Below are 27516 nucleotides of genomic sequence, written 5' to 3' on the forward strand. Positions count from 1 at the left end.
TGAGAATGAATTCTGAAGCATCTATCGAGTATTACTGCACAAGGTAAAATGTTAATCTTCCGAGGCTTACCAGCTACCTCATTTTGGTACTCTCCTGCCACCAGTACTGAACTGCACTTCAGTGTAAATTATAAACACTCAGTTGAAGAAAAGCATTTGAAAGCTACATAGCTGCAGATTAAGACACTTACAGAATTATTCCAATTTCCATTTCTAGCTATTTAACCAATTTTCTTTTTTAAAAAAATCTCTCATAGAAACAAAGTAAAATTCCCCAAACTCTGAAAGAAAATGCTGTATTGGAAATAGAGTACAGTATGAAGTTGGGCAGATCCTGAGTTCAAATTCTGACTCCAAAGTCTACAAATATATGTCTCTGGGGAAATTTATTAATAACTCAGATTAATTCATTATATATTCATAATTTATATTTGTGTTATTATATGTTATCTCTCCAGGTAATTGCCAGGATTACAGAAAATGTTTATAAAGCATCTAATCCAAAGGAGTTACATTATTAGCATGACTCAGAATCCTCATGAGAATCCACAGGTGTGAGAGCCACATTCCCACTATGCCTACATCAAAGGAACATTCCCTGAACTAATGCTAGGATGACTGATTCCCCCCATTGCCTGGTTTCATCTACTCCTTGTCTGTACTTCCTGCTACCAATTTTGGGATTGATGTATTTAAGGCAGAAGGCTGTAGCAGTATGAATTCTGCAAACATGAGGCAAATCAATGGATTTTATATCTAACACTGTGAGCTAGAAAAGTATTCTCATCTGAAATTCAGTCGTAGATGGAAGAAGAAGAAAAGCTAGGGTGATTCCATTTCCTGCTTCCATGCCATGAGAGGAGAAACTTCGGAGAGTTAGACCAAAAAAGAGAAAAAGGAAATGCCCCAACTTTTCTCTTAGTATATGGATTACCACCATCCAAGTCTGAGAACCCAAGAGGAAAGGAAACATTTTAACAGCTGATAAAATCTCAAAGCCACAAATATAATGACTATCTCATAATAGTACTGTGAACCACGATGGGATTCAGACAATGATTTGACCACTACAGGCTGCCAGAGTAAATTAGAAGGCACCACTCCAACCACGGTGCCATGATGAGTCGAGGGATAAATAGTAAAGAATTAGTAAGAAAGATATCTAATTGTACACAGATATTTGTTTCTTAAGAGTTTATACAATAGAAATGAGTCGGCTTCCTGCATGAACTTTGCTCTGTTCAGCAATTTTAATAAAAGACTTTTCTTAATTGCAAAAAAAGAAAATCTGTGAAATCTAGATCTTACTAAACCACAAGCTTTGTAAATTCAGACCATAAGCACTTGCTACCACCCGGGGGCAGCATACCACCAACTGCTGGAAGCGACCTAAAGGCAAAGAGCCAATAGAAGACTGAACATGCAAACAACAAAGACCACACCCAAAGCATGTCATGGAATAGGTTTCTAACAATATACATTCCTAAATACATTCAGATATACGTACATGTAGTTTATACATTTACATAGACAATTAACATACAGGTAGAAATAAATAATTATATATAAAATTATGTTGTTACAAATTGCATTTTACACCTGTATAATATCTAAAATTTATATATAATGAAATACATGACTATATAATTAGTATATATAATGTAATTTCACATACATGAAATATATGTAATTTACTCTTATAAAGTTTATAATTGTATATAGTATGTGTATGTATACACATATAACTGAGTATGTGTATATATGCATGCATATAGGTATAATATATATGAATAATATTGAAAATGGAAAAGCGAATGTTATTTCTTATTTACTAAAACGGGAATTTTGAAAATAAATTGTATAATTTCTTTTTATAAAGCTCAGGAAAGAATTGTCTCTACCATGTAGTTCAATTCAGAATATGATTAAAAGGCTTGATAAGGGAAAATCAGATTCATTACTACTGAATTTTCCTTAAGTGGGCAACATAAGGCAGGTGATAGGAATATGCATGTTTTCAAGTGCAGAAGTAATAATGTCTGTTCTAAAACTAACCTAAGAATGAATTTGTGAAAAGGCAAATAATGTTTTACTCTGTTGTGGAACTATCTGTATAATACACAAAGAAAACATATAGCACTTATCAACTTTCCCTTTAAATAGGTGTGAAGCATTTTATTTTTCTTAAATATATGAAAACTTCCTGCTGTGACAAATTAATATTACAACTTTTCAACAGTAACACTCTTTAAGGTCCCAAAGAGAAGCCTTTTAAGCAATATTAACAAATGTATATTCTTTCATATAAAGCAACTTCATCATGTATATTCCCAAGTTCTCTGCAGACATTTTTTTCTTCATATATAAAATGTAAATAATATTTATTTGTAACATCTTGTAACTGTTAAGCAAAATAATATGAAGTGCCTTACAATGTGTCTAACTGAAGTATATACTCAGAAATGTTAGTTCTTCCTCTTTTCGAAAACTACATTACAAATAGCAAACTAACTTTACACAAAATTATGTGAACAAAAAACATCTGTGTAAGGGGAAATTTGTTGTTCCTTTTTATGCTTGGTGCAAAACAAAACATTCCTTACCTGCCAAACTGGCAAAGGTTCCCAGTTTTGATTTGTTTTTACTGGTGTTTTCTGGGTAACAAGAAATGATTCTCAAAGCTGATGAGAATGGGGTCAAGCACATGCTCTTATACCCCCTTTCATATGTATACACCCAATATAAACACAGGTTGTGAAAAAATAGTCACAGCTTTAAAGACACACACACACCATTTTAAAGTATCTATATCTTTTGACCCAATAAATCTGCTTCTTGAGCTCTTTTTTTTTTTACTCTTTTTATTTATTTATTTATTTATTTATTTATTTTGGGGGGTACACCAAGTTCAATCATCTGTCTTTATACACATATCCCCATATTCCCTCCCTTCCTTGACTCCCCCCCCTCGAGTCCCCCCCACCCTCCCCGCCCCAGTCCTCCAAGGCATCTTCCATCCTCAAGTTGGACTCCCTTTGTTATACAACAACTTCCCACTGACTATTTTACAGTTGGTAGTATATATATGTCTGTGTTACTCTCTCACTTCGTCTTGAGCTCTATCTTGAGAATATAATCAGCTCTATGATCAAAGACTTCATTGTGAGATGTTTATCTTAATATTTATTTTATTTTTTATTTTTTTATTTTTTAAGCTCTTTATTGGAATATAATTGCTTTACACTCTTGTACCAGTTTTTGAGGTACACCAAAGTGAATCAGCTGTATTTATACATATATCCCCATATCCCCTCCCTCCCGCGATTCCCTCACACCCTCCCTGTCCTGGCCCTCTAAGGCATCAGCCATCATGGAGTTGATCTCCCTTTGTTATACAGCAACTTCCCACTAGTTATCTATTTTACAGTTGGTAGTGTATACATGTCTGTGCGACTCTCTCACTTCGTCCCAGCTTCCCCTTCGCCACCCGCCCCCAACCCCATGTCCTCCAGTCCATTCTCTGTGTCTGCATCTTTATTCTTGCCCTGTCACTGGGTTCATCAGTACCATTTTTTTAGATTTCATATATATGAGTTAGCATACGGTATTTGTTTTTGACCTTAATTTTTAACAGTGAAAAATGGACACAATCTGACTATCCAACAACAGGAAAAGAGTTAAACACATTTCAGCACATTCATGTGATGGAACATTATATGGCTCATTAAAATAATATTTTAGGGACTTCCTTGGCGGTCCAGTGGTTAGGACGCCACACCTCCACTGCAGGGGGCATGGGTTCCATTCCTGGTCAGGGAACTAAGATCCCACATGTCACACGGCATGCCCTCCTCCCCCCAAAAAACTAGCCATTTAAAAAAAAAAAAATAACGTTTTGCTCAACATCACTAATCATCAGAGAAATGCAAGTCAAAGCCACAATGAGGTATCACCTCACACCGATCAGAATGGCCATCATCACAAAGTCTGGAAACCACAAATGTTGGAGAGGGTGTGGAGAAAAGGGAACTCTCCTGCACTGTTGGTGGGACTGTAAATTGGTCCAGCCACTATGGAAAACAATTTGGAGGTTCCTTAAAAAACTACAAATAGAACTACCATATGATCCAATAATCCCACTACTGGGCATATACCCAAAGAAAACCATAATCCCAAAAGAAACTTGCACCATAATGTTTATTGCAGCACTATTTACAATAGCCAGGACATGGAAACAACCTAAATGCCCATCAACAAATGAATGGATAAAGAAGATGTGGCATATATATACCATGGAATATTACTCAGCTATAAAAAGGGATGAGATGGAGCTATATGTAATGAGGTGGATAGAACTACAATCTGTCATACAGAGTGAAGTAAGTCAGAAAGAGAAGGACAAATATTGTATGCTAACTCACATATACGGAATCTAAAAATGGTACTGATGAACTCAGTGACAAGAATAAGGATGCAGATACAGAGAATGGACTGGAGAACTCGAGGTTTGGGAGGGGGTGGGGGGTGAAGGGGAAACTGAGATGAAGCGAGAGAGTAGCACAGACATATATATACTACCAACTGTAAAATAGTCAGTGGGAAGTTGCTGTATAACAAAGGGAGTCCAACTCGAGGATGGAAGATGCCTTAGAGGACTGGGGCAGGGAGGGTGGGGGGGACTCGAGGGGAGGGAGTCAAGGAAGGGAGGGAATATGGGGATATGTGTATAAAAACAGATGATTGAACCTGGTGTACCCCCAAAAAAATAAAAAATAAAAAATAAATAAATAAAAATAAAAAAATAACGTTTTAAAATCATCTTAAATGTCAATCCTATTCAGCCAGTTGCTGAAGTTCATCCTCGATTCAACTCTTCCATACTTCACATTTAAATCATTAGAAATTCTGTAAGTTTTACTTTCAAAATGCAAATAAGTCCAGCATCTCACCACTCTTTACTCCTACCAACCCCTTCTAAGCCACCATCATCTCTGGTCTAGATTATACTGTTAGCCTCCAACGGGTCTCTCTGTTTCCACTTTTACCTACAGTCTATATTCCAATACATGCTTGTATGATGTAAGTGTAAACAATGTCATTCTGTCCCAAAAAACAAAATATAAAAGTATATATATATAGCACATTTCCAGTTTTATTTGCCAAAATACTCACAATGGTTATATATGGTTGCTGACGGGATTACATACAAATTATGTTTCTTCTGTGTTTTTAAAGTTTTTCTTACTGAACTTGTTTAATCAGAAAAAGCAAACTAAGTAACATTTGTAAAAAGAATTTTATACAAAGTTGAACTGTATGATTCAAAATATCTTAAGCAATATTTAAAATATAATCTAACCAAAGGTTAGCACTCAAGAAACATAACTCGAATTGCAAATTATAATTCATTGAAGACAAATTTAAGTATGGAAAAAAGTATCTTAAAATTACATATGAGGACTTGTACTTCAAAAAAAGGAAAATGTCATAATAAATTTAAAAGAAAATGTATTTTATTTTTTACATATTTTTCTACTATGCTCAGTCTAACAAAAATGGAAAAAACTTTTTATAAAGCTTCTAACTTCTAGCTTGAATCTTCTCTGTTAAATTATTATTTTTTAAAAAATTATCTGAGAGCTGTCGTTTTCTTAATTCTTTTTTCTCTGACCTTGAAATATAATTGACTACCCTATAGGTCTCAACAGTATAAGTCATTAGGAAGATAAAAAAATATATGGGATTAAAGTAAAAAATGATAAGACTTTTAAATTAAGTAATGACGTTAATAATCCTACTTTATGAAAATGGGTTATGTGATAGATGTTAATTATTATTATAATCAGGGTTCATCAACTAAAAAATGTTTAAATTTTTAAAAGTAAATGAATTTGAGGGCTCTTTTGCTTAAAAGATTACTATAGAAAATATGGCTGTTTTTTCAAATTATGTAAAAAAATGACTTCATTGAAACATTCACATTCTATAACCTCAGAGTATGGCAAATAATGTTATTAATAATATAAAGGTTAGGATACTCTTAAATAAAAAGAAGGTAAATATTCATAAAATGTGACCTTTTGCCACAATTACTCCAATTCCAAATTACCTCCGCAAATTATTCCATGTGAAATCTGAAAAACATAACTTTTTTTCTTCTTACTTATTCTTTCCTATCCACAGTGTAAGCATAATTAAGTTTTGAGAATGGAAAATAATAAAGTACAGAGTTCATTTTCTATTAAAATAGAGACATGAGCAAGAAAAAGCCTAAGCAGCTACAAGAAGGTGAGGGATGATACAGGGAGCGAGGAAGAGGCACAAGTCTTGAGACCCTGTGAGGCTGAAACAGCTCCATGAGAGGAAAGACAGGATAGCAGACGTTAGCACAGGACAGAAAATGATGATGAAAGAGGACTTGTGAATAAGCACTGGGTCAGAGTTAGACAAAGGAAATAGTATTTGGGAGACTAGCTGTGAATAAATCTTTATTTTTCTCCCCTAAGTCATTCTCTCTCAACCAATGTCTTACATTTTGCATGGAGAAAGTCACAAGATTGTAACAGTTCCAGAGAATCTAAGATTTTGTAAAATAGTTTCAGAAGCTCTCATCCATTGTCATTTCAATTCCATCACCAATCATTAGGATGTAAGTAATTTTTAAAATTAAATTCAATATATTCCCCACAAAGCTAACTATTCTGCTTTCCACAGTAAAGGCTCAAATATATATATATTAATTAGATAACCAGAATTTATTTTTTAAGAATGATATCAGGGCTTCCCTGGTGGCACAGTGGTTAAGAATCTGCCTGCCAATGCAGGGGACATGGGTTCGAGCCCTGGTCCTGGAAGATCCCACGTGTTACGGAGCAACCAAGACCATGTGCCACAACTACTGAGGCTGTGCTCTAGAGCCCGTGAGCCACAACTCTTGAGCCCGTGTGCCTCAACTACTGAAGCCTGTGTGCCTAGAGACCATGCTCCGCAACAAGAGAAGCCACTGCAATGAGAAGCCCATTCACTGCAATGAAAAGCAGCCCCCATTCACCACAACTAGAGAAAGCCCATGTGCAACAATGAAGACCCAACATAGCCAATAAAATAAATAAATTTATTTAAAAAAAAAAAGATAAATCAGGAGGTGATTTTTTTAACTCTATAGGAAGATTCTTTGCTTTATTAAATGATCCTATAAATACAAAAATATATTAAATTTTTCCATAAATAATAAGCCACATCTAGTATGTTTCAGATGTAATTAAAAGTTAAAAGAATTTAACAGATAGCTAAATTTTCTTAAGAAAAATTAAGGAACAACTATAGCTATAGCTTTATTCTAATCCTAAATGAATCAGTCATTCTTAATGTCAAACTTACTAGAGAGAAGCAAAATTTAAAAATCTTTTTCCAATGCAGATGTAGAGAACAGACTTGAGGACATGGGTGGGGAGGGGGAACGAAGGGGAAGCTGGGATGAAGTGAGAGAGTGGCATTGACATATATATACACTACCAAACGTAAAATAGATAGCTACTGGGAAGTTGCTGCATAACACAGGGAGATCAACTCAATGATGGGTGATGACTTAGAGGGCTGGGATAGGGAGGGTGGGGATATGCGGATATATGTATAAATACAGCTGATTCACTTTGGTATACAGCAAAACCTGGCACAACAGTGTAAAGCAATTATATTCTAATAAAGAGCTTAAAAAAAAGTAATATGTGGATGAATACACAAATGTGAGGGAGAAGTACTATACTTATATACTCAATTATTCTTCTGACTTCATGACTCTGTATTTACAAGTATGAAGGATATGCTTCAAACTTTTAACTATGGTTATTTCTTAACATTATGAGAGGATTTAATCCTTCCTTTATATGTCTGTATTAAATTGTTGACATAAAAAAATAAAAATCTCTTTTCATATAAGCAATGTCAGTTCAGAAAACTCATGTCATTCTGTTTCTGTATCCTGCCCCTTGTTTGCTACCAATTCATAACTTACTATCATTTCCTAAATTTGTGTTTATAGGAGTCTAATTTACTCCTATACCCCATATCACCACATTATCTATGAGCTTATGGTATATTTTGCTTTTAACATATTGTGCAAACATCAAGTATACACATAGTATGCAAACATCAAGTCAAAGAAGTGCATCATCAAATTACAATTTGTAAGTCGACCAGGAGAAACCAATTCACTATGGGGCCATGGAATGGATTTTCAGAAGATAAGCCCAGTCCCAGGCTGGTACCAGCTACAGGTATCAAAATTATTTGGGGAAATGAATGGGCTATTTCAGATGCTTTGTTTTTCAATAATTCTCTGTAACTGACAGAATTGATTAACACTAGGAAAATTATCCCTTTCCAAAGGAATACCTCAAGTGCCAAAAGGAATACCACAAACATCAATGCCACGGCATTCCCGAGGCCTTCCATTCATTGAAACTGCAAATCACGTCCCTACTCTAAAATTTAATTATCCTTACCAATTATTCCACTGCATATGCAAATGCAAACAGTAACTCTATTATTTGACTAAATTCAATTAAAAAAATTATTGAGTTTCAGGTATGTACCAGGACTAGATCTACCATGGTCCTGTCAGGAATTCACTTTCCTTACTCAAATCTGTAATGCCTTACAAACTGACACAAATCTAACGCCCACTGATAGATGAATAATTAAACAAACTTGTCTTATTTACAGTATGGAATTCTTAGCATCAATTAAAATGACAAATGAATAGTCCATTTAAGGCTTACTGTTTAAGACTCAAAGAGTATAAGACTATTTTAGTCCAGATTTGTGATTTCTTGGCAACACAAAAGTTTGTAGGCATTTTTTTTCCAGAACATCTGATTATTGTCAGATTATTTAAAAAGACTGATCAGAAATAAAATATCACAAATAAGATCTTTTATTTGTCACCACTAAAATTCTGATTTTTAAACAGATTCTTGGACTGCTGGCTCATATCCATCAGCTTGTTCAACTTTAGCATCTGTCTCATCCCCAGTAGCTTTTCCAGAACTACCCCACCTTCACCATATAGCTCCATGAGTTTTCCCAATTCAAACCTGAGCTTCTGCAGCATTTTTACTTTTCTAACAAAGGCATCATGGAGCGGATAAATAGATTGGCAGGCCTCATCTATGTCTTTTGCAATGCTGTCTGGAATCAATTTACTGACCACCTCTTTCAAGTCATTTGTCTGCACCTCTTGGGTCATGATTTCTATCATCTTGCGGATCTGGCGGGCCTGCTGGTGCTGGGCATATGAGGTCTTCTGAATCTGATTACTGTGTTTTTTAGTAAAACCCACACAGAACAGACAAAGCAAATAACCATCAGTAGTCTTGACATCAACGTGAACTTCGATCATGGTCTGCCATTTTTTGACCATGGAGCACATTTTGTCAGGGGTAAGATCATGCTGTTGAAATTAGTCAGGCAGTTTTTGCCCTGAACATCCTCAGTAATAAGCCTGAACTTTCTAAATGCAACTTCATCATTCTGCACATCAGCAAGGCTCACTTCAAAAACACAACCCTTTGTAGCATAGACATATATACACTACCAACTATAAAATAGCTAGCTAGTGGGCAGTTGCTGTATAACAAAGGGAGATCAACTCCAGGATGGCTGATGCCTTAGAGGGCCAGGGCAGGGAGGGTGGAAGGGAGTCACGGGAGGGAGGGGATATGGGGATATATGTATAAATACAGCTGATTCACTTTGGTGTACCTCAAAAACTGGTACAAGAGTGTAAAGCAATTATATTCCAATAAAGAGCTTAAAAAAAAATCCTAAAAAAAAAAATCCTAAAAAAAAACACAACCCTTGAAGCCATCATATGTGATTTTGGTTCCTTGAGTTCTCGTGAATTGTGTTTTCCCAATATTTCTTATATTGAACCTAGCTGGTACTTTCACATCATACCAATCTTTCTTAGAAAATGGGTCAACCACTTCCTTCTTGGCTCCCTTTTCATCACCTTTCATAAGGCGCTTGTTCTTGCCAACCACCATGGTGCTGCTCAGAGAGCCAAAAGGCTTGGTAGGCTTTTACTTTGTTTGCTTCCAGTCAGTGCCATGAGCCAATAACTACAAGATTTTTTCTTGGAGATTTTCCTCTCTACTGGTTTTCCTGTTTCCACGTAGCCATTTGCGCACACAGGTATAGTGTATGTACTTGAACTTAATGGTGATTACCTTGAGGCCATCTAAGATGGCAGGTTAGAATAAGAAAGCCATACCCCTAATTTGTTCTTTGCCATGGACCTGAGTCATAATCAGCTCCTTCTAGGCCCCAGATTTCTAGATTCACTCCCTCTTCTCTTTTATTTATGCTCATAAGACAACTAATTCTTTCCTGAGTTCCTTTCTTTCTTGTAATGCCTTGTTCAAAGCAGAAAGTCAAGGCCAAAACATATCACCAATTCTTTCCAACCACTTCCCCCAGAACTATAGGGGGAGTTTGCTTCCTAAATTATCACAAGTATAGTTTTATCAAATGTTTTACCACAGCTTAACATGAATTTCTACCTTTCCACCTCTGATATCAATCTCCTCATCACAAACCACTTGATATCCATGCCAGTGCCTCACACTTCAGGTATTGTCACAGAAGCAACCCATTTTAAGGTACACCTTTCTGTATTAGCTCCTGCAAGTATTTACTCTCTCATTAAAGCAACTGTTATTTCAATCATTCTTTAACCTACTCCATTAATATAGAGTGTCTACCATTAAACAGAATGAGCTCTATTAAACATAAAAATACATAAGGCGGGATCCCAGATAAAATTCTTAGTTTAAGCAGTTACTAAATTTAAACACAAGCTTACTTGAAGTCAAGAAAAAAATACATTAGATACACAACTTTTGTTGTTTTACAAACTACCCATATTAAATAAAGAAATGTTGCCTAACAAAACTGCCTCAGAAATACAGTAGCACTAAAGGTACTTACCATAGACCAGGTCAATGATATAAAATATCTCAGGAATGGACTAAGGCAATGGAAAAAAATAAAAATAAACACATCTTTAACTTGTTCTACTCTTTTCCATACTACATTTTCCATATTCATTTGTTTATAGTTCCCAGTAATAGAGAGATGTGTTATATCTAACTAATTATAGTTCCTGCCTTCAAAGTATGTTGTATTAATTCAAGATCAGCAATAGAAAGAGCCTGTCTAAGCCCTTTGGCTCTAAAAGGTTTCTGCCTTATGGAAAGAATATTGCAGTTAACTTTTGATTTCCATGCTTAATGGGTCTGCAACAGGCCTAGATGCACCTGTCCTCTACACCGGCACTGTCCAGTAGAACTTTCTGTGATAACAGGTATTTTCTATATCTGTGCTGCTAATGTGGCAGTCACCAGCCACATGAGGCTACTGTGAAATGTAGATAGTGTGACTGAGGAACTGAATTTTTTATTTTAATTAATTTGAATTTAAATAGCCACCTGCAGCTAGTGGCTACCATACTAGTGTAGCTCTAGATGCTAGATTGAATCACATACATTGTAAATACTACTCACTGCAAATACATTTATGCTGATTCTCGGCCACATGCAATGGGTTCACAGCTTTTGTCTCACTCCAATACCTACCCCATCCATCTGGGTAACTTGATAAATAATATGAGCAACCCATCTAAAAATATGACCTCTCCATTTCCTTGGCCTCTTCATGTCCTCCACTTAATCCAATTCTATACTCAGACTCTGAACCTTATTATCCCATAAACTTGTTCTGCATCCAAGAGCACTGATTCAGGTATGCTGCTCTCTGATATCAAACAAATATCCTTTCAGATTTACTGTTTAACCATAAATTCCATGATCACTCATTGATCTCCCAGTCCATCAGCCCTCTCTTTTCTTCATTTTCTTTTTAATCCAATATAAATCCAATGACCAATTAATTCAATAATAAAACTGTTTGTACTCTATCATCCCTTGCCATTTCCATTTTCCTGTCTAATATATCTAATCCTTCAATAACTATGTGATCTCATTTTTCAGTGCATATATCTAAGCAATCAAACACCTTTGGGCAAATTTGTATTGCCATAAATTAATGATTGGTCTCAAAGGAGCCCTCCAATTATACTGCTACCAAGCACACTGGTCATATTTCTGTTGTTGACTTGGTCTCTCTACCTTCCGCAATCTATTTCAAATCTTCTCTACTCTCCAACTGCTTTCCTCCTCCAAATTCAAAGTGTAAGAGTTTGCCTCCTTCAAAAGAAAGAAGCATCAATGAGAAAGTTAACCAATAACCGCTCTCATCTAACCCTCTCTTTTTCTACATAATATAAAAAAGGAAGTGCCCATCCTATCTAGAGTCAATCCTCCACTTGTACTCTGGCTCTTATCTTTCCCAGGTTTTATAAGAACTTTACACCATTGGTTATCAAAGTGTGGTTACCCATATGATTAAGTATTGAATATTCTTAAAAATAAAGACATGCACTAAATGAAATGCTAAAGGAAGTTCCTGACTCAGAAGGAAAATGATACTAGATGAAAATATGTCTTATAAAAAGGAAATGTGGTTTAAATATGGCAAATACGTGAGCACTCATAAAAGACAATCATTTTCTTATTTTAATTTCTTTAAAATCTAACATTTAAAGCAAATATAATAACAATGCATTGTGGAGTTTATAACATATGTAAAGTAAAATCTATGACAAAAACAATTAAGAGAAAAGGAGAGAAGAAATTAAAGTATAATGCTGTAAGATTCTTATGTTATACATAAAGTGGTATAATATCATTTGAAGATAGACTGTGCTAGGTGAAGGAAACATATTGTAAATACTAGAGCAACCCCTAAAAAATAAGAGAAGGAGGAAAACCTAATTAGCCAATAGCAGAGGTTTTTTTTTTAAGTTCTGAAAAATACTCAATACCGCCTAAGTAGTAAATATTCTAGGCACTGCAGGCCACACGGTCTCTGTTGCAACTCTAACATTATAATACAAAAGCAGACATAGACAATATGTAAATAAATGGGCATGGCAGTATTCCAATAAAACTTTATATACAGATGGTGAGCTAGATGTGACCTTGGGTGATACTTTGCTGATCTCTAATTTAATAAGTTTACCCTTTAATAGCTAGAAAAAGAAGAGAAAAACTAACCCAAAGTGTATAAGAGAATGGAAATAATAAAAATAAGAACAGAAATAAGTATCTTAGAAAACAAACACTAGAGTATGTTAACAAAGCCCAAAACATGTTCTTTGAAATGAACAACAAAACTGATAAACCCCTAACTAGAGAAAAAAAAGAGAGAAAGATCACAAATTACCAGTTTAGGAATAAATGAGGAATTATCACAATAGATCCTACAAACATTAAAAGGATAATAATGAAATATTATGGGAATTCCTTGGTTGTTCAGTGGTTAGCACTCTGTGCTTCTAACAGGTTCGATCCCTGATTGGGGAACTAAGATCCCACATGTTGTATGGCGTGGCCAAGAAAAAAGAAATTCATACATAATTTATAACAATGAATTTGAAGTCTTATACAAAATGACAAGCTGATTCCAAAATTTGTGTGGAAATTCAACGGACCTAAAATAGCCAAAACAATTTTGGAAAAAAAAAAGTATAAAACTTACAGCACCTTAAAGATATGAACTATAAGACTTCCTATAAAGGCACAGCAAATAAAACAACATAGAATTAGCATACAGACATACAGATGTCTGGAACAGAAGTAAAGTCCAAAAGTAAATAAGTAAGCACACACAAGTGATTTTCAGTATAGGGGCCAAGGTAACTAAACAGAGAAAGGATAGTCTTTTCAACGAATGGCACTGAAGCAACTCAATATCTTTATGGAAAAATAATAAACTTCAACCCTTACATCAAACCGTATATAAAAATTAACTCAAAATGAATCATAGACCTAAAGCTTAAAAAATAAATTTGCTAAAGGAAAACATAGGCAAAAATCTTTTTTGCATCAGAGTAGGCAAACATTTCTTAGATAAAAGACAAAAAATGAACCATAGCATTTAAAACTCTTCAAAATTTAAAACTGCTTCTACTTGAAAGATACTGTTAAGAAAATGAAAAGGCAAATCACAGAATGGAAGATAATATTCTCAATATGCATCTGACAAAGAACTTGTATACAGAAAACAGAAAGAATTCTTGCAACAGAATAAGAAAACAAACAACCCAAAGTTTAAAATATCAAATGTCTTCACAAAGAAGACATATGAATGACTAATAAATAATAAGTACACTAACAGATGCTTAACATCATTAGTCATCAGTGAAATGCAAAATAAAACCAAAAAAGATACCACTACACACCCAATAGAACAGAAAAAATTAAAAAGACTGACAGTGCCAAGTATTTGCCAGGATATGAAGCCAATGGAACTCATATTCCGCTGCCGCTGGAAATGCAAAATCATGCAGCCCCTTTGTAAAAAGACTTTATCAATTTCTCAAAATTTTAAACATACTCTTTCCATACGACCCAGAATTTCCACTCCTAGGTATTACCCATGAGTAGTCATAACATGTGTCCACATAGAGACTTTCTTAGCAGCTTTATTCAAATAGCCCTAAATTAAAACAACCTAAATGTCTGTCAACAGGTGAATGGATAAACAAATTGCTGTATATCCACATAATGGAGTACTACTCAACAATATAAAGAAACAACATAGATGAATCTCAAAAATGTTACACCAAATGAAAGTCAGACACAAAGAGTACATATTGTCTGATTCCACTTATGTGAAACTCTAGTAAAAGCAAACCTAATCTAGAGTGATACTGGATAAGTGACTGCCAGGCTAGAGCGAGGAGAGTATAAAAAAAAGGAACTGAATGGAAAAGCGTACAAAGGAAATTTGGGGGATTAAAAAAAATGTCCTATATCTTGACTCTGGTGGTACTTACACATATGTACATATTTGCCAAAATGCACTGAGCCATGCATATTTTTTCCTCAGCTAACTTTCAATTCACTACTATCTTTTTAAAAAAATATATTAATTTTTTTATTTGGCTGTGTCAGTTCTTAGTTGTGGCATGAAGGATCTTTTGTTGTGGCACACAGGCTCTCCACTGCAGCATGCAGGCTCCTCTCTAGTTGTGGCACATGGGCTCCAGAGCACACAGGCTCAGGAGTTGCAGTGCGTGGTTTCTCTAGTTGTGGCATGCGGGCTCCAGAGCACACAGGCTCAGTAGTTGCAGCACGTGGGCTTAGCTGCCCAGCGACACGTGGGATCTTAGATACCCGACCAGGGATTGAACCCACATCCCCTGCACTGGAAGGTGGATTCTTAACCACTGGCCACCAGGTAAGTTCCCAATTCACTAATATCTTTCACCAATGTCTATCCAATGGTCAAATCATTCACTGAGTTTTTAATTTCAATTATTATATTCTCATTTCTTGTCTTATATCTATCCATACCTTATTTCTTAGAATATTTAAAAACACATCTTTTAAAGTACCTGTCAATACTTTCAGTATTCCTACCACCTCAGATATAAATCTTCTCATTTAATGTGCAACTCATTTCTTTATGTGGTTTGTAATATTGAATTTTCCATAAGTCTTTTTGTGTGTTCTGTGAGTTACAGAAGCATCCTCACTGAATATTTTCAAGTTTACTTCTAAAAGGTCACACTGATTTTACAAGGATTGGACCATTTTGAAGATAATTACTCAGCTGAACAGTCCTTGGACATAAGTAGCATAAACTAAGACCCGACATTCATGTGCAGCACAGGCCTGGGGTTCCAATTTCTTTGTGACTTTTTCCTACTCCAAATACCCAGAGGAAATAGTGAATCCCCTGTAACTGGTAGAAAGGGACTTTCAAGGCCACATTGTCATAGTAGGGCAGTCCTTCCAGACACTAAGGTTCACACAGACAGCTCTTTTCTAATCCATAGTGCTTGAAGCCTAGATTACCGTAATGTTATGATTATCAACCTCAGCCTCCAGCTAGGTTTGCACACCCCAATGGGCCATTTAAACTTCACGTTCTCTCACCATTTGCTTTTCAATATATTCTTTATTTCTAGTACATGAGCATTTTTCTCTCTTTGTTTTAAGCTTGGCTATATACCCCCAATTCATTTCTTATATTTTATCCAATAGTTTCTACTCCACATGTTTGGAGTGAGAAGTCCTTTCATGATAGCAAAACCTTGATACCAAAAAGTGACAAGGACAGTATGAGAGAGGTAAATCTATATTACTATTAGGAATATAGATTTAAAAGTCCTAGGTGAAGAATTTTTTAAAAACTGAGTGCAGCGAAGTATTTTTAAAAAGTCATCACAACCAAGTTGGGTTTATTTCAGGAATGCAGGCTGGCTTAAGTATTAGAATACTTAATGTAATTCAGGGTTCAGCAAACTTTAGAGAGGAAATAATTTAGCCTTTGTGTGCCACATGCAGTCTGTCACTTATTCTTCTTTGGTTTTGTCCGATTTGTCGTTGTTTATGATTCTTTAAACAGGTAAAAACAATTCTCATTTATAAAAGATGGCAGGGAAGTAGAGGGACGTGGAGTGCATCCCTCTCCACAGATGCATTGGGAATGCACGGAAGGACGCAGTAATTCCCACAGAGAACCAGCTGAACACCAGCAGACGGCCTCGGACACCAGAAAGGACTGCGGGGAGCCCAACATAGCCGGTAGGGAGACATCTATGAAGGCTCAAAAGAGGGTGAAGCGGCGGAGCTGTAGCAGACGGGAGGGAGTGAGAAACATACGGAGGGAGGGTCCGCAGCGCAGCTCAGCGTTCCCGGACAGAGACGTCAATCCGCGGCTGAACGGAGGGTCCCGGAGCGGGAGCGTGGGAACCGGAGAGCTGGTTCAGGGGGAGAAACATTGTTGCCGGTAGGGTGACGGACCGAGAGGACAGGAGGGAGGAGGTCCACGGAGAGGAGTGCCCGTCCCTGAGAGCTGCCTGGCCATGATGGCGGCTGGAGGCTGCAGGCTCACGGGCGGGGGGGAGGAGCTGCGCGCATAGCCTCTCCCTCTCTTTCTGCGCCTCTGCAACAGGCAGTGGAGAGGCGCCCATGGGCCACCTAAGGCGCTCAGGGATAACAAGCACCCTCAGGCACTCGGGCGGGGCTAGATTAAAACCCCTTGCAACGCCAGCAGCACGGAGGCTGCCGAGAGAAAAAACAACAACAACAACAACAACAAACCCAGAGAGAGGCCCAACTCTAAGACTTTCTGTGTACGCCTGAGCCACCAGCGTCCCTCTGCAACAGGCACCTCCAAGCCCTACTAAAACAACAGTGCGCCACTGCTCACTCACTCCCAGGAGAAGGAGCCACTATTGTACCCTCTCCCTCCCCACACACCGACGCTTACAGATGAACAATAAAGGAACCTCTGCTGGTCACAGAATAACGCAAAAAAACCCAAGGCAAGGAGAAGGACACTTACAGCTGTTAAGTGAGAATGAAAAAAAAATAGTAGTATCAATACCTATTGAACTGGTCCATTCTGGGATCAGTTCTGAAATTTTTTTTTTTCTTTTTCTCTCTTTTTTTTTTTTTTTTTCCTTTATTAAATACAATCTTAGCCCTAAGGGATCTACAAGTTTTATAACATAATTTTTTAATGATATTTTTTATTCTTTTTTTTTTTTTTTTGCCTTTTTATATACTTCTATATCTAGCTAAGTTTTTGGTAGTACGGACAATATATCTCTCATACTTTCCTTTCATCCCTATCTTTTATACATTTCTATTCCTTTCTTTTTATTTGCATATTTCCAACCACATTACGCTCTTCTGTTCCCCTTTCTCCCAGCCTTTTTAAGTTTATTTTATCTTAAAATACTTATAAACAACACTATAGGTCTGCTCAGACTCCTTGCTCTATTCTCCAGATGACGCACTGCCTTGGTAATTAATATCAGGCTTTTGTCTTTATCTTAGTTCTTAGTACAGTTGTCTAATTACATTCTGAGAATCTCCATTCTCTCTGGTGGTACTCTGGCTCTTTTCTATATTTGATCCTAGCTTACAAAATCTCCCTGGATTAATGTTTGTATGTGTAAGGTGTTATTTGTTTGTTTGCTTTTGCTTTTGTCTCTGATTTGTTCTGTTTCAGTTGTCAATTTCTGTTGGGTTTCTCTTTGAATATCTGATACCACACTGGGGTTCTGTCAGGTCTTTCTAGAGCCTTATGTCCTAATGGATTCAGTAATTGTGTGTCTTATACATGTATGTGTTTCCTAGACTTAATATTTGTTTAATCCAATACTTGGACATTAGTCTGAGGCTTGGACAGTCTTATAGAAACACCTCTATCGCCAGGACAAGCAACCCCAAAAGTTTGGACAACCATGAGGAAACAAAGAAACACCATGCAGGCAAAGCAGCAGGAAAAAAACCCACAAGACCAAATAAATGAGGAGGAAATAGGAAAAATGCATGAAAAAGAATTTAGAGTAATGATAGTAAAAATGATACAAAATCTCAATAACAAAATAGAGAAAGTACAACAACAGTTCATAAGAACTCAGAAAAACAAACAGCAATGGATAACGAAATAACTGAAATTAAAAATACTCTAGATGGTATAACCAGCAGAATGACTGAGGCAGAAGAATGAATAAGTGAGTTGGAAGATAGAATGGGGGAAATAACTGCCACAGAGCAGGAAAAAGAAAAAAGAATAAAAAGAATAGAAGACACTCTCAGAGACCTCAGTGATAACATTAAGGGTACCAACATTCGAATTATAGGCATCCCAGAAGAAGAAGAAAACAAGAAAGGGTCTGAGAAAATATTTGAAGAGGTTCTAGTGGAAAACTTCCCCAACATGGGAAAGGAAATAATTAACCAAGTCCAAGAAGCACAGAGAGTCCCATACAGAATAAACCCAAGGAGAAATACACCAAGACACATATTAATCAAACTAACGACAATTAAGCACAAAGGAAAAATATTAAAAGCAGCAAGAGAAAAGCAACAAACAACATATAAGGGAAAACCCATCAGGATAACAGCTGACCTCTCTACAGAAACTCTGCAGGCCAGAAGGGAATGGCAGGATATACTGAAAGTCCTGAAAGAGAGAAACCTACAGCCAAGAATACTCTACCCAGCAAGAATCTCATTCAGATTTGAGGGAGAAATCAAAAGCTTTCCAGACAAGCAAAAGTTAAGAAAATTCAGCACCACCAAACCAGCCTTACAACAAGTGCTAAAGGAACTTCTCTAAGTAGGAAACACAAGAAAAGGAAAACACCTACAAATACAAACCCAAAACAATTAAGAAAATGGTAATTGGAACACACATGTCAATAATCACCTTAAATGGAAATGGATTAAATGCTCCAACCAAAAGACACAGACTGGCTGAATGGATACAAAAACAAGACCCTTACATATGCTGCCTACAAGAAACCCACTTCAGACCAAGGGATACATATAGACTGAAAGTAAAGGGATGGAAAAAGATATTCCATGCAAATGGAAGTCAAAAGAAAGCTGGAGTAGCAATACTCATATCAGACAAATTAGACTTGAAAGTAAAGACTATTACAAGAGACAAGGAAGGACACTACATAATGATCAAGGGATCCATTCAAGAACATATCACAATGGTAAATATCTATGCCCCCAATATAGGAGCACCTCAATACATAAGGCAAATGCTCACAGCTATAAAAGGGGACATCGACAGTAACACAATAATAGTGGGAGACTTGAACACCCCACTTACATCAATGGACAGATCATCCAAAGAGAAAATCAATAAAGACACACAAGCTTTAAATGACACATTAGACCATCTCGACTTAATTGATATTTATAGGACATTCCATCCAAAAACAACAGAATACACGTTCTTCTCAAGTGCACACGGAACATTTTCCAGAATAGATCACATCTTGGGTCACAAATCAAACCTCAGCAAATTCAAGAAAATTGAAATCATATCAAGCATCTTCTCAGACCACAACGCCATGAGATTAGATATCAATTACAGGAAAAAAAACTGCAAAAAATACAAACACGTGGAGGCTAAACAATTCACTATTAAACAACCAAGAAATCACTAAAGAAATCAAAGAGGAAATCAAAAAATATCTAGAAACAAATGACAACGAAAAAACAACAACCCAAAACCTATGGGATGCAGCAAAAGCAGTTCTAAGAGGGAAGTTTATACCAATACAGTCCTACCTTAAGAAACAAGAAAATTATCGAATAAACAACCTAACCTTACACCTAAAACAACTAGAGAAAGAAGAACAAAGAAACCCCAAAGTGAGCAGAAGGAAAGAAATCATAAAGATCAGAGCAGAAATAAATGAAAAAGAAAGGAAGGAAACCATAGCAAAAATAAATAAAACTAAAAGCTGGTTCTTTGAGAAGATTAACAAAATTGATAAACCATTAGCCAGACTCATCAGGAAAAAAAGGGAGAAGATGCAAATCAACAGAATTAGAAATGAAAAAGGAGAAGTAACAACGGACACCTCAGAAAGACAAAACATCATGAGAGACTACTACAAGCAACTATATGCCAATAAATTGGATAACCTGGAAGACATGGATAAATTCTTAGAAAAATACAATCTTCCAAGACTGAACCAGGAAGAAACAGAAACCATGAACAGACCAATCACAAGTACAGAAATTGAGGCAGTGATTAAAAATCTCCCAACACACAAAAGCCCAGGACCAGATGGGTTCACGGGCGAATTCTATCAAACATTTCGAGAAGAGTTAACACCTATCCTTCTCAAACTCTTCCAAAATATTGCAGAAGGCGGAACACTCCCAAACTCATTCTACGAGGCTACCATCACCCTGATACCAAAACCAGGCAAAGATGTCACAAAAAAAGAAAACTACAGACCAATATCACTGATGAATATAGATGCAAAAATCCTCAACAAAATACTAGCTAACAGACTCCAACAGCACATTAAAAAAAATCATACACCATGATCAAGTGGGGTTTATCCCTGGAATGCAAGGATTCTTCAATATACGCAAATCAATCAACGTGATACATCATATCAACAACTTGAAGGATAAAAACCATATGACCATCTCAATAGATGCAGAAAAAGCTTCTGACAAAGTTCAACATCCATTTATGATAAAAGCTCTCCAGAAAATGGGCATAGAAGGAAATTACCTCAACATAATAAAAGCCATATATGAAAAACCAAAAGCCAACATCGTTCTCAATGGGGAAAAACTGGAAGAATTCCCTCTAAGAACAGGAACAAGACAAGGATGTCCACTCTCACCGTTATTATTCAACATAGTTTTGGAAGTGTTAGCCACAGCAATCAGAGAAGAAAATGAAATAAAAGGAATCCAAATTGGAAAAGAAGAAGTAAAATTGTCACTCTTTGCAGATGACATGATATTATACATAGAAAACCCTAAAGACTCTACCAGAAAACTGCTAGCACTAATTGATGAGTTTAGTAAAGTAGCAGGATACAAAATTAATGCACAGAAATCTCTTGCATTCCTATACACTAACAACGGAAGAGAAGAAAGAGAAATTAAGGAAACTCTCCCATTCACCATTGCAACAAAAAGAATAAAATACCTAGGAATAAACCTGCCTAAGGAGGCAAAAGATCTGTATGCAGAAAACTTTAAGACATTGATGAAACAAATCAAAGACGACACAAACAGATGGAGGGACATACCATGTTCCTGGATTGGAAGAATCAACATTGTGAAAATGTCTGTACTACCCAAAGCAATTTACAGATTCAATGCAATCCCGATCAAATCACCAATGGCATTTTTCACAGAACTAGAGCAAGAAATCTTACGATTTGTATGGAAACGCAAAAGACCCCGAATAGCCAAAGCAATCTTGAGAAGGAAAAGTGGAGTTGGTGGAATCAGGCTTCCTGACTTCAACCTATACTACAAGGCCATAGTGATCAAGACAGTATGGTACTGGCACAAAAATAGAAAGGAAGACCAATGGAATAGAATAGAGAACTCAGAAGTAAGCCCAAACACATATGGGCACCTTATCTTTGACAAAGGAGGCACGAATATACAATGGAAAAAAGACAGCCTCTTCAATAAGTGGTGCTGGGAAAATTGGACAGCAACATGTCCAAGAATGAAATTAGAACACTTCCTAACACCATACACAAAAACAAACTCCAAATGGATTAAAGACCTACATGTAAGGCCAGACACTATAAAACTCCTAGAGGAAAACATAGGCAGAACACTCTATGACATACATCAAAGCAAGATCCTTTTTGACCCACCTCCTAGAATCAGGGACATAAAATCAAGAATAAACAAATGGGACCTCATGAAACTTAAAAGCTTTTGCACAGCGAAAGAAACCATAAACAAGACTAAAAGGCAACCCTCAGAATGGGAAAAAATAATTGCCTATGAAACAACGGACAAAGGATGAACCTCCAAAATATACAAGCAGCTCATGCAGCTTCATACCAAAAAAGCAAATAACCCAATCCACAAATGGGCAGAAGACCTAAATAGACATTTCTCCAAAGAAGACATACAGATGGCCAACAAACACATGAAAAGATGCTCAACATCACTCATCATCAGAGAAATGCAAGTCAAAGCCACAATGAGGTATCACCTCACACCGATCAGAATGGCCATCAACACAAAATCTGGAAACAACAAATGTTGGAGAGGGTGTGGAGAAAAGGGAACTCTCCTGCACTGTTGGTGGGACTGTAAGTTGGTACAGCCACTATGGAAAACAATTTGGAGGTTCCTTAAAAAACTACAAATAGAACTACCATGTGATCCAGTAATTCCACTCCTGGGCATATACCCAAAGAAAACCATAATCCCAAAAGAAACCTGTACCCTAATGTTTATTGCAGCACTATTTACAATAGCCAGGACATGGAAACAACCTAAATGCCCATCAACAAATGAATGGATAAAGAAGATGTGGCATATATACACAATGGAATATTACTCAGCTATAAAAAGGGATGAGATGGAGCTATATGTAATGAGGTGGATAGAACTACAATCTGTCATACAGAGTGAAGTAAGTCAGAAAGAGAAGGACAAATATTGTATGCTAACTCACATATACGGAATCTAAAAATGGTACTGATGAACTCAGTGACAAGAACAAGGATGCAGATACAGAGAATGGAGTGGAGAACTCGAGGTATGGGAGGGGGCGGGGGGTGAAGGGGAAACTGAGACGAAACGAGAGAGTAGCACAGACATATATATACTACCAACTGTAAAATAGATAGTCAGTGGGAAGTTGTTGTATAACAAAGGGAGTCCAACTCGAGGATGGAAGATGCCTTAGAGGACTGGGGCGGGGAGGGTGGGGGGGACTTGACGGGGGGGAGTCAAGGAAGGGAGGGAATACGGGGATATGTGTATAAAAACAGATGATTGAACTTGGTGTACCCCAAAAAAAATAATAAAAAAAAAAACAATTCTCAACTTACAAGCCATACAAACACAGGCTGTGGACCATAGTTTGCCAATTCTTGACATATTTCAACTTGCTAACAGAATAAGAGAGAAAAATCATATAATTATCTCAGTAGATGCATAAAAATATATTGATAATTTCCAACATCCATTCATGCTTTTTTATATTATGCATAATCTAAGAAAATAACTTCCTTAACCCAATAAGGATTATCAACTTAGAGCAATTTACTGCAACCTATACCAAACTTCCTTCTTAATGAAGAAATGTAGGAAAAATTCTTGTTAAGATTGAGAACAAGATAAGGATGCCTGCTATCTCTACTTCTCCTCAACACTGTATCCTAGCCATTTCAGTAAAGAAGGGAAAATAAATTAAAGGATTAAGGTTTGGAACGGAGAAACAAAGCTTGTACTATAGAACAAATGATATGATGGTCTACATAGAAAACCCTAGAAAGTACAGATAAAGTATTAGAATTTACAAAGAAGTTTAGCAATGCAGCTGAGTATAAGATTAATGTATCTCTCTATTCACGAGCCAGTTACTTGGTTGAGCTTAGTCTGTGGAAGCCTTGAAGAAACTAAATTAGCCAAGCTTTCTTTCAGAGGAAATTTTATCTTAGTTTCTACTTAGACACTACTGACCTGAGATCACGCCATGCAGGTTATTAGGCAATTCCTTAATGTGGGAGTCAAGGGTTCAAGACCCAACCTGCTGATTCAAGACACAACCAAGCCCAAATCTTTGTCTCCTACTTTCAGCACTAGTTTTGGTATTTGTCTGCAGGGTAAGCCCAGTAACCCTTCACAGTGCTAACTTTTACTTCTGCCCTCTGGGGTTTGTTGGTGTTGTTTGTTTATTTGTCCCTGGAGATTTCCTTTACTTTTTACTGCACTGCTATATAAAGGTGTTTTATCCAAAATCTAGCTGTATCATAAAGGAATAAAGGAAGGCCATTCTTAGCATCAAGTCCAAAGCATGATTTATAAAAACTTAATCATTTTTCTATCTATAATAAACAAAATCCCAAAATGTGAACAGTGGTGTTGTTAGATGATAAGTTATGAGTAACTTGTTTCTCTTCTGTATTTTCCCTATCTTCTATTCATGATCTTATTCTGCGTTTATATAGAAGCAGCAGCAATACAGTTTATTTTTTAAAAGAAGTTACACACAGGACACACAAAAAAACTATTTAAGTATTACTGAAAAGCCAAAAAGAATATGCATCAAGCTTATAATTACTTTTGAAACAGTATCTTAATTAATTCTCATAAAAATTCTGCAACTTAAGTATCATTATCCCTAATTTTGCAGAAGAGAAAACTGAGGCTCAGAAAGGTTAAGTTACTTGCCCAAGTGATAGTACTGGGATTTGAATTTGAAAATACTTGTTCCAAGGCCAGTACTTTTTCCACTGAACCATGCTGCCTCCCACAAGAGAGCATTTCCGCATTACCACCTGCTAGTACTAATTAAGAGATAGTAATTAAACAATTCTCCACTCCCGACAACAATATTTAAGCTCCTGACATTTTAAAGAAATTAATATGAACAGCTTTTTATATGCTGGAAGATACTATACTTAAACACAGCTACAAGCTATTTCAGAAAGAAGACTCCAATATGAGTTAAATGTTTTTTCAAAGCATGGCTAATTATCTATTAATGGGACACAAAGCATAAAAATGCTGTTCAGTGACCACTATAACTACAAAAAAGTTCAGCCTGACTAGTAATCAAAGAAATACAATTCAAGTAACAAAGATATATTGATCAAATTGGCAAAAAAAAAATTTTAATAGTATTAGCCAGCGTGGGTAAAAAGTGAAATTCCCATGTATTTTAGGAGAGAATGTAAAAATTTGCTTTAGGCCAATTGATAATATTTACACTTTAAAACATATGTGGCTGTAGACCTAGTAATTCTTTATCTAGGAATTAATCCTGAAGAAATAATCACAGTATGTGTATAAAAATTTAGCTATAGGGTTGCTTATCTTAGAATTACTTATAATAGCAAAAAAGAAAAAAGTAATAAAGGAAACGGAAATAAATCTAAATCTACCTAATTAATAATCTACCTAGGAAATTAGGTTAATAATTTTTAATAAATTTCTTTAAAAACTAAATCCCAGTTTCAATATGTACAGGCCAGAAGATCCTGATCAAGTTCACTGAACTCTCTCAACTTCATCAAAAAGAATGGGAAAAATAACAGTACCTACTTCACAGGGATAGTTTAAGAATGAAACAAAGCAATTCATGTAGAGACCACAGCACAGAGCCTGGCATATGTATGCTGTCCATCAGTAACATATTTAATGTGTTGATTTGGAAGGCAGATACAAAATCTGACTCTCTAGGTCTATAACTTACTAATGATTGTACAAGTTATGTGCCTTTTTGTATCTCAATTTTCTCAGCTAAAAAATGAGAATAATTCCATAGAGTTTGTGTGACGATTATAATTATTTACAAAGTATTTAGCACAGTGCTTGGCAAACAGGAAGCTTTTGACAAATTTTGACTGTTTTACTATTAGCATTCTTATTAGTGTGCAGCTATTAGAATAAACATGTATTATTTTTATAATAAATTATATACACAACTCTGAGATGCTTACTGTACTAGGTATGATATATGATACATACCATATAGGCTGTGTTACATCATGTTGGTTTTCCTGGAATTAGTTGTTCATTCCAGTGTGTATGACCTCACTAGTGAAAATTTCACACGTACTATAATCATAAACTATAATTCTATTATAGTTTATAGCTAACATTTCCAAAAGATAGCATAGTCCTAAATCCATTAATAAAGTTTTCTAAATGACAATTATTTTATTGTAACTTCTTTTTTCCCTTCTAAACACCTTCCCATAAATAAATGACAGGGAGAACAACTCTTTCTAACCAAGCCCCACTCCTCATAAAACATGCACTTAATATAAGAATCAGAGAGACCCAGACCCAAAATCTTTCACATCCAAAAGACACGTGGATTTTCAATGTCTGGAGGGCATAAAACAAGAAAAAGAGAAGAACTAAAGAGAGGAAAAATAAGGAAGATAAGTGAAACAAAGAATAAAATTATTGCTGGAAAAATCTCGACTTGGTTTCCAACTAGCAAAGCCTACTTCTACATTTTCAACACATGTGAATGCTAGCTTGGAACTGAGGTCCCAGAACCATGTTTTATTCCACCCTTTTAAGTTCTTACAGAACAAAATTTCCTATCTTGAGATCTCTTCCCTATTCAAGAGATATACATGATTCCCTATTCAAGAGATATACCTAGAGGAAATAAACCCTTATGCAAGGGATGTTTTCCTACCTTAACAGCTTCTCCAAGAGTTTGGTTTTTGTCAGCTTCCTCACTGGAATGTAATTCCAGCCTATAATTCAACTCCTGTAGTTGTTGTGCCTGCTCATTCAATAGCATTTGAGCCTGCTGTTCCCGAAGTAATGCATTATTCAGTTCTTCACATGCACTTTCAAACTTCTCATGGGTAATCAATTTCTGAAAAAAGAAAAAAAAATTTAATTACAAGCTAATTCTATTGGTGTATCATTTAATCTTCAGAACTCTATTTGCTAACATAAAGAGTACAATACAAATATTTCTAAATGTCTGATAAATGACAAAAGTATGATTCATTTTTTTAAGCTCTTTATTGGAATATAATTGCTTTACACTGTTATGCCAGTTTTTGAGGTACACCAAAGTGAATCAGCTGTATTTATACATATATCCTCATATCCCCTCCCTCTCGTGACTCCCTCCTACCCTCCCTGTCCCAGCCCTCTAAGTCCTCACCCATCCTCGAGCTGATCTCCCTGTTTTACGCAGCAGCTTCCCACTAGCTATCTATTTTACATTTGGTAGTGTATATACATCAATGTTACTCTCTCACTTTGTCCCTGCTTCCCCTTCACCCCCCACCACATGTCCTCAAGTCCGTTCTCTATATTTGCATCTTTATTCTTGCCCTGTCACTGGGTTCATCAGTACCAT

General features: G+C 36.1%; 1 protein-coding gene and 1 pseudogene across 1 annotated transcript in view; both read right to left on the reverse strand.

Moving 5' to 3' along the window:
• The window catches only part of CCDC171 (coiled-coil domain containing 171), a 317707-nt gene that overhangs the window by 110152 nt on the left and 180039 nt on the right, over positions 1-27516 (reverse strand). Inside the window, exon 21 of the mRNA XM_057724205.1 lies at positions 26836-27021. Coding sequence (XP_057580188.1) covers positions 26836-27021 — 186 coding nt within the window. The remainder of the gene's footprint in view (positions 1-26835; positions 27022-27516) is intronic.
• LOC130846154 (40S ribosomal protein S3a-like) lies at positions 8964-10046 on the reverse strand (annotated as a pseudogene).

The sequence above is a fragment of the Hippopotamus amphibius genome, chromosome 2, assembly GCF_030028045.1.
Source record: "Hippopotamus amphibius kiboko isolate mHipAmp2 chromosome 2, mHipAmp2.hap2, whole genome shotgun sequence".
Taxonomy (NCBI): Eukaryota; Metazoa; Chordata; class Mammalia; order Artiodactyla; family Hippopotamidae; genus Hippopotamus; species Hippopotamus amphibius.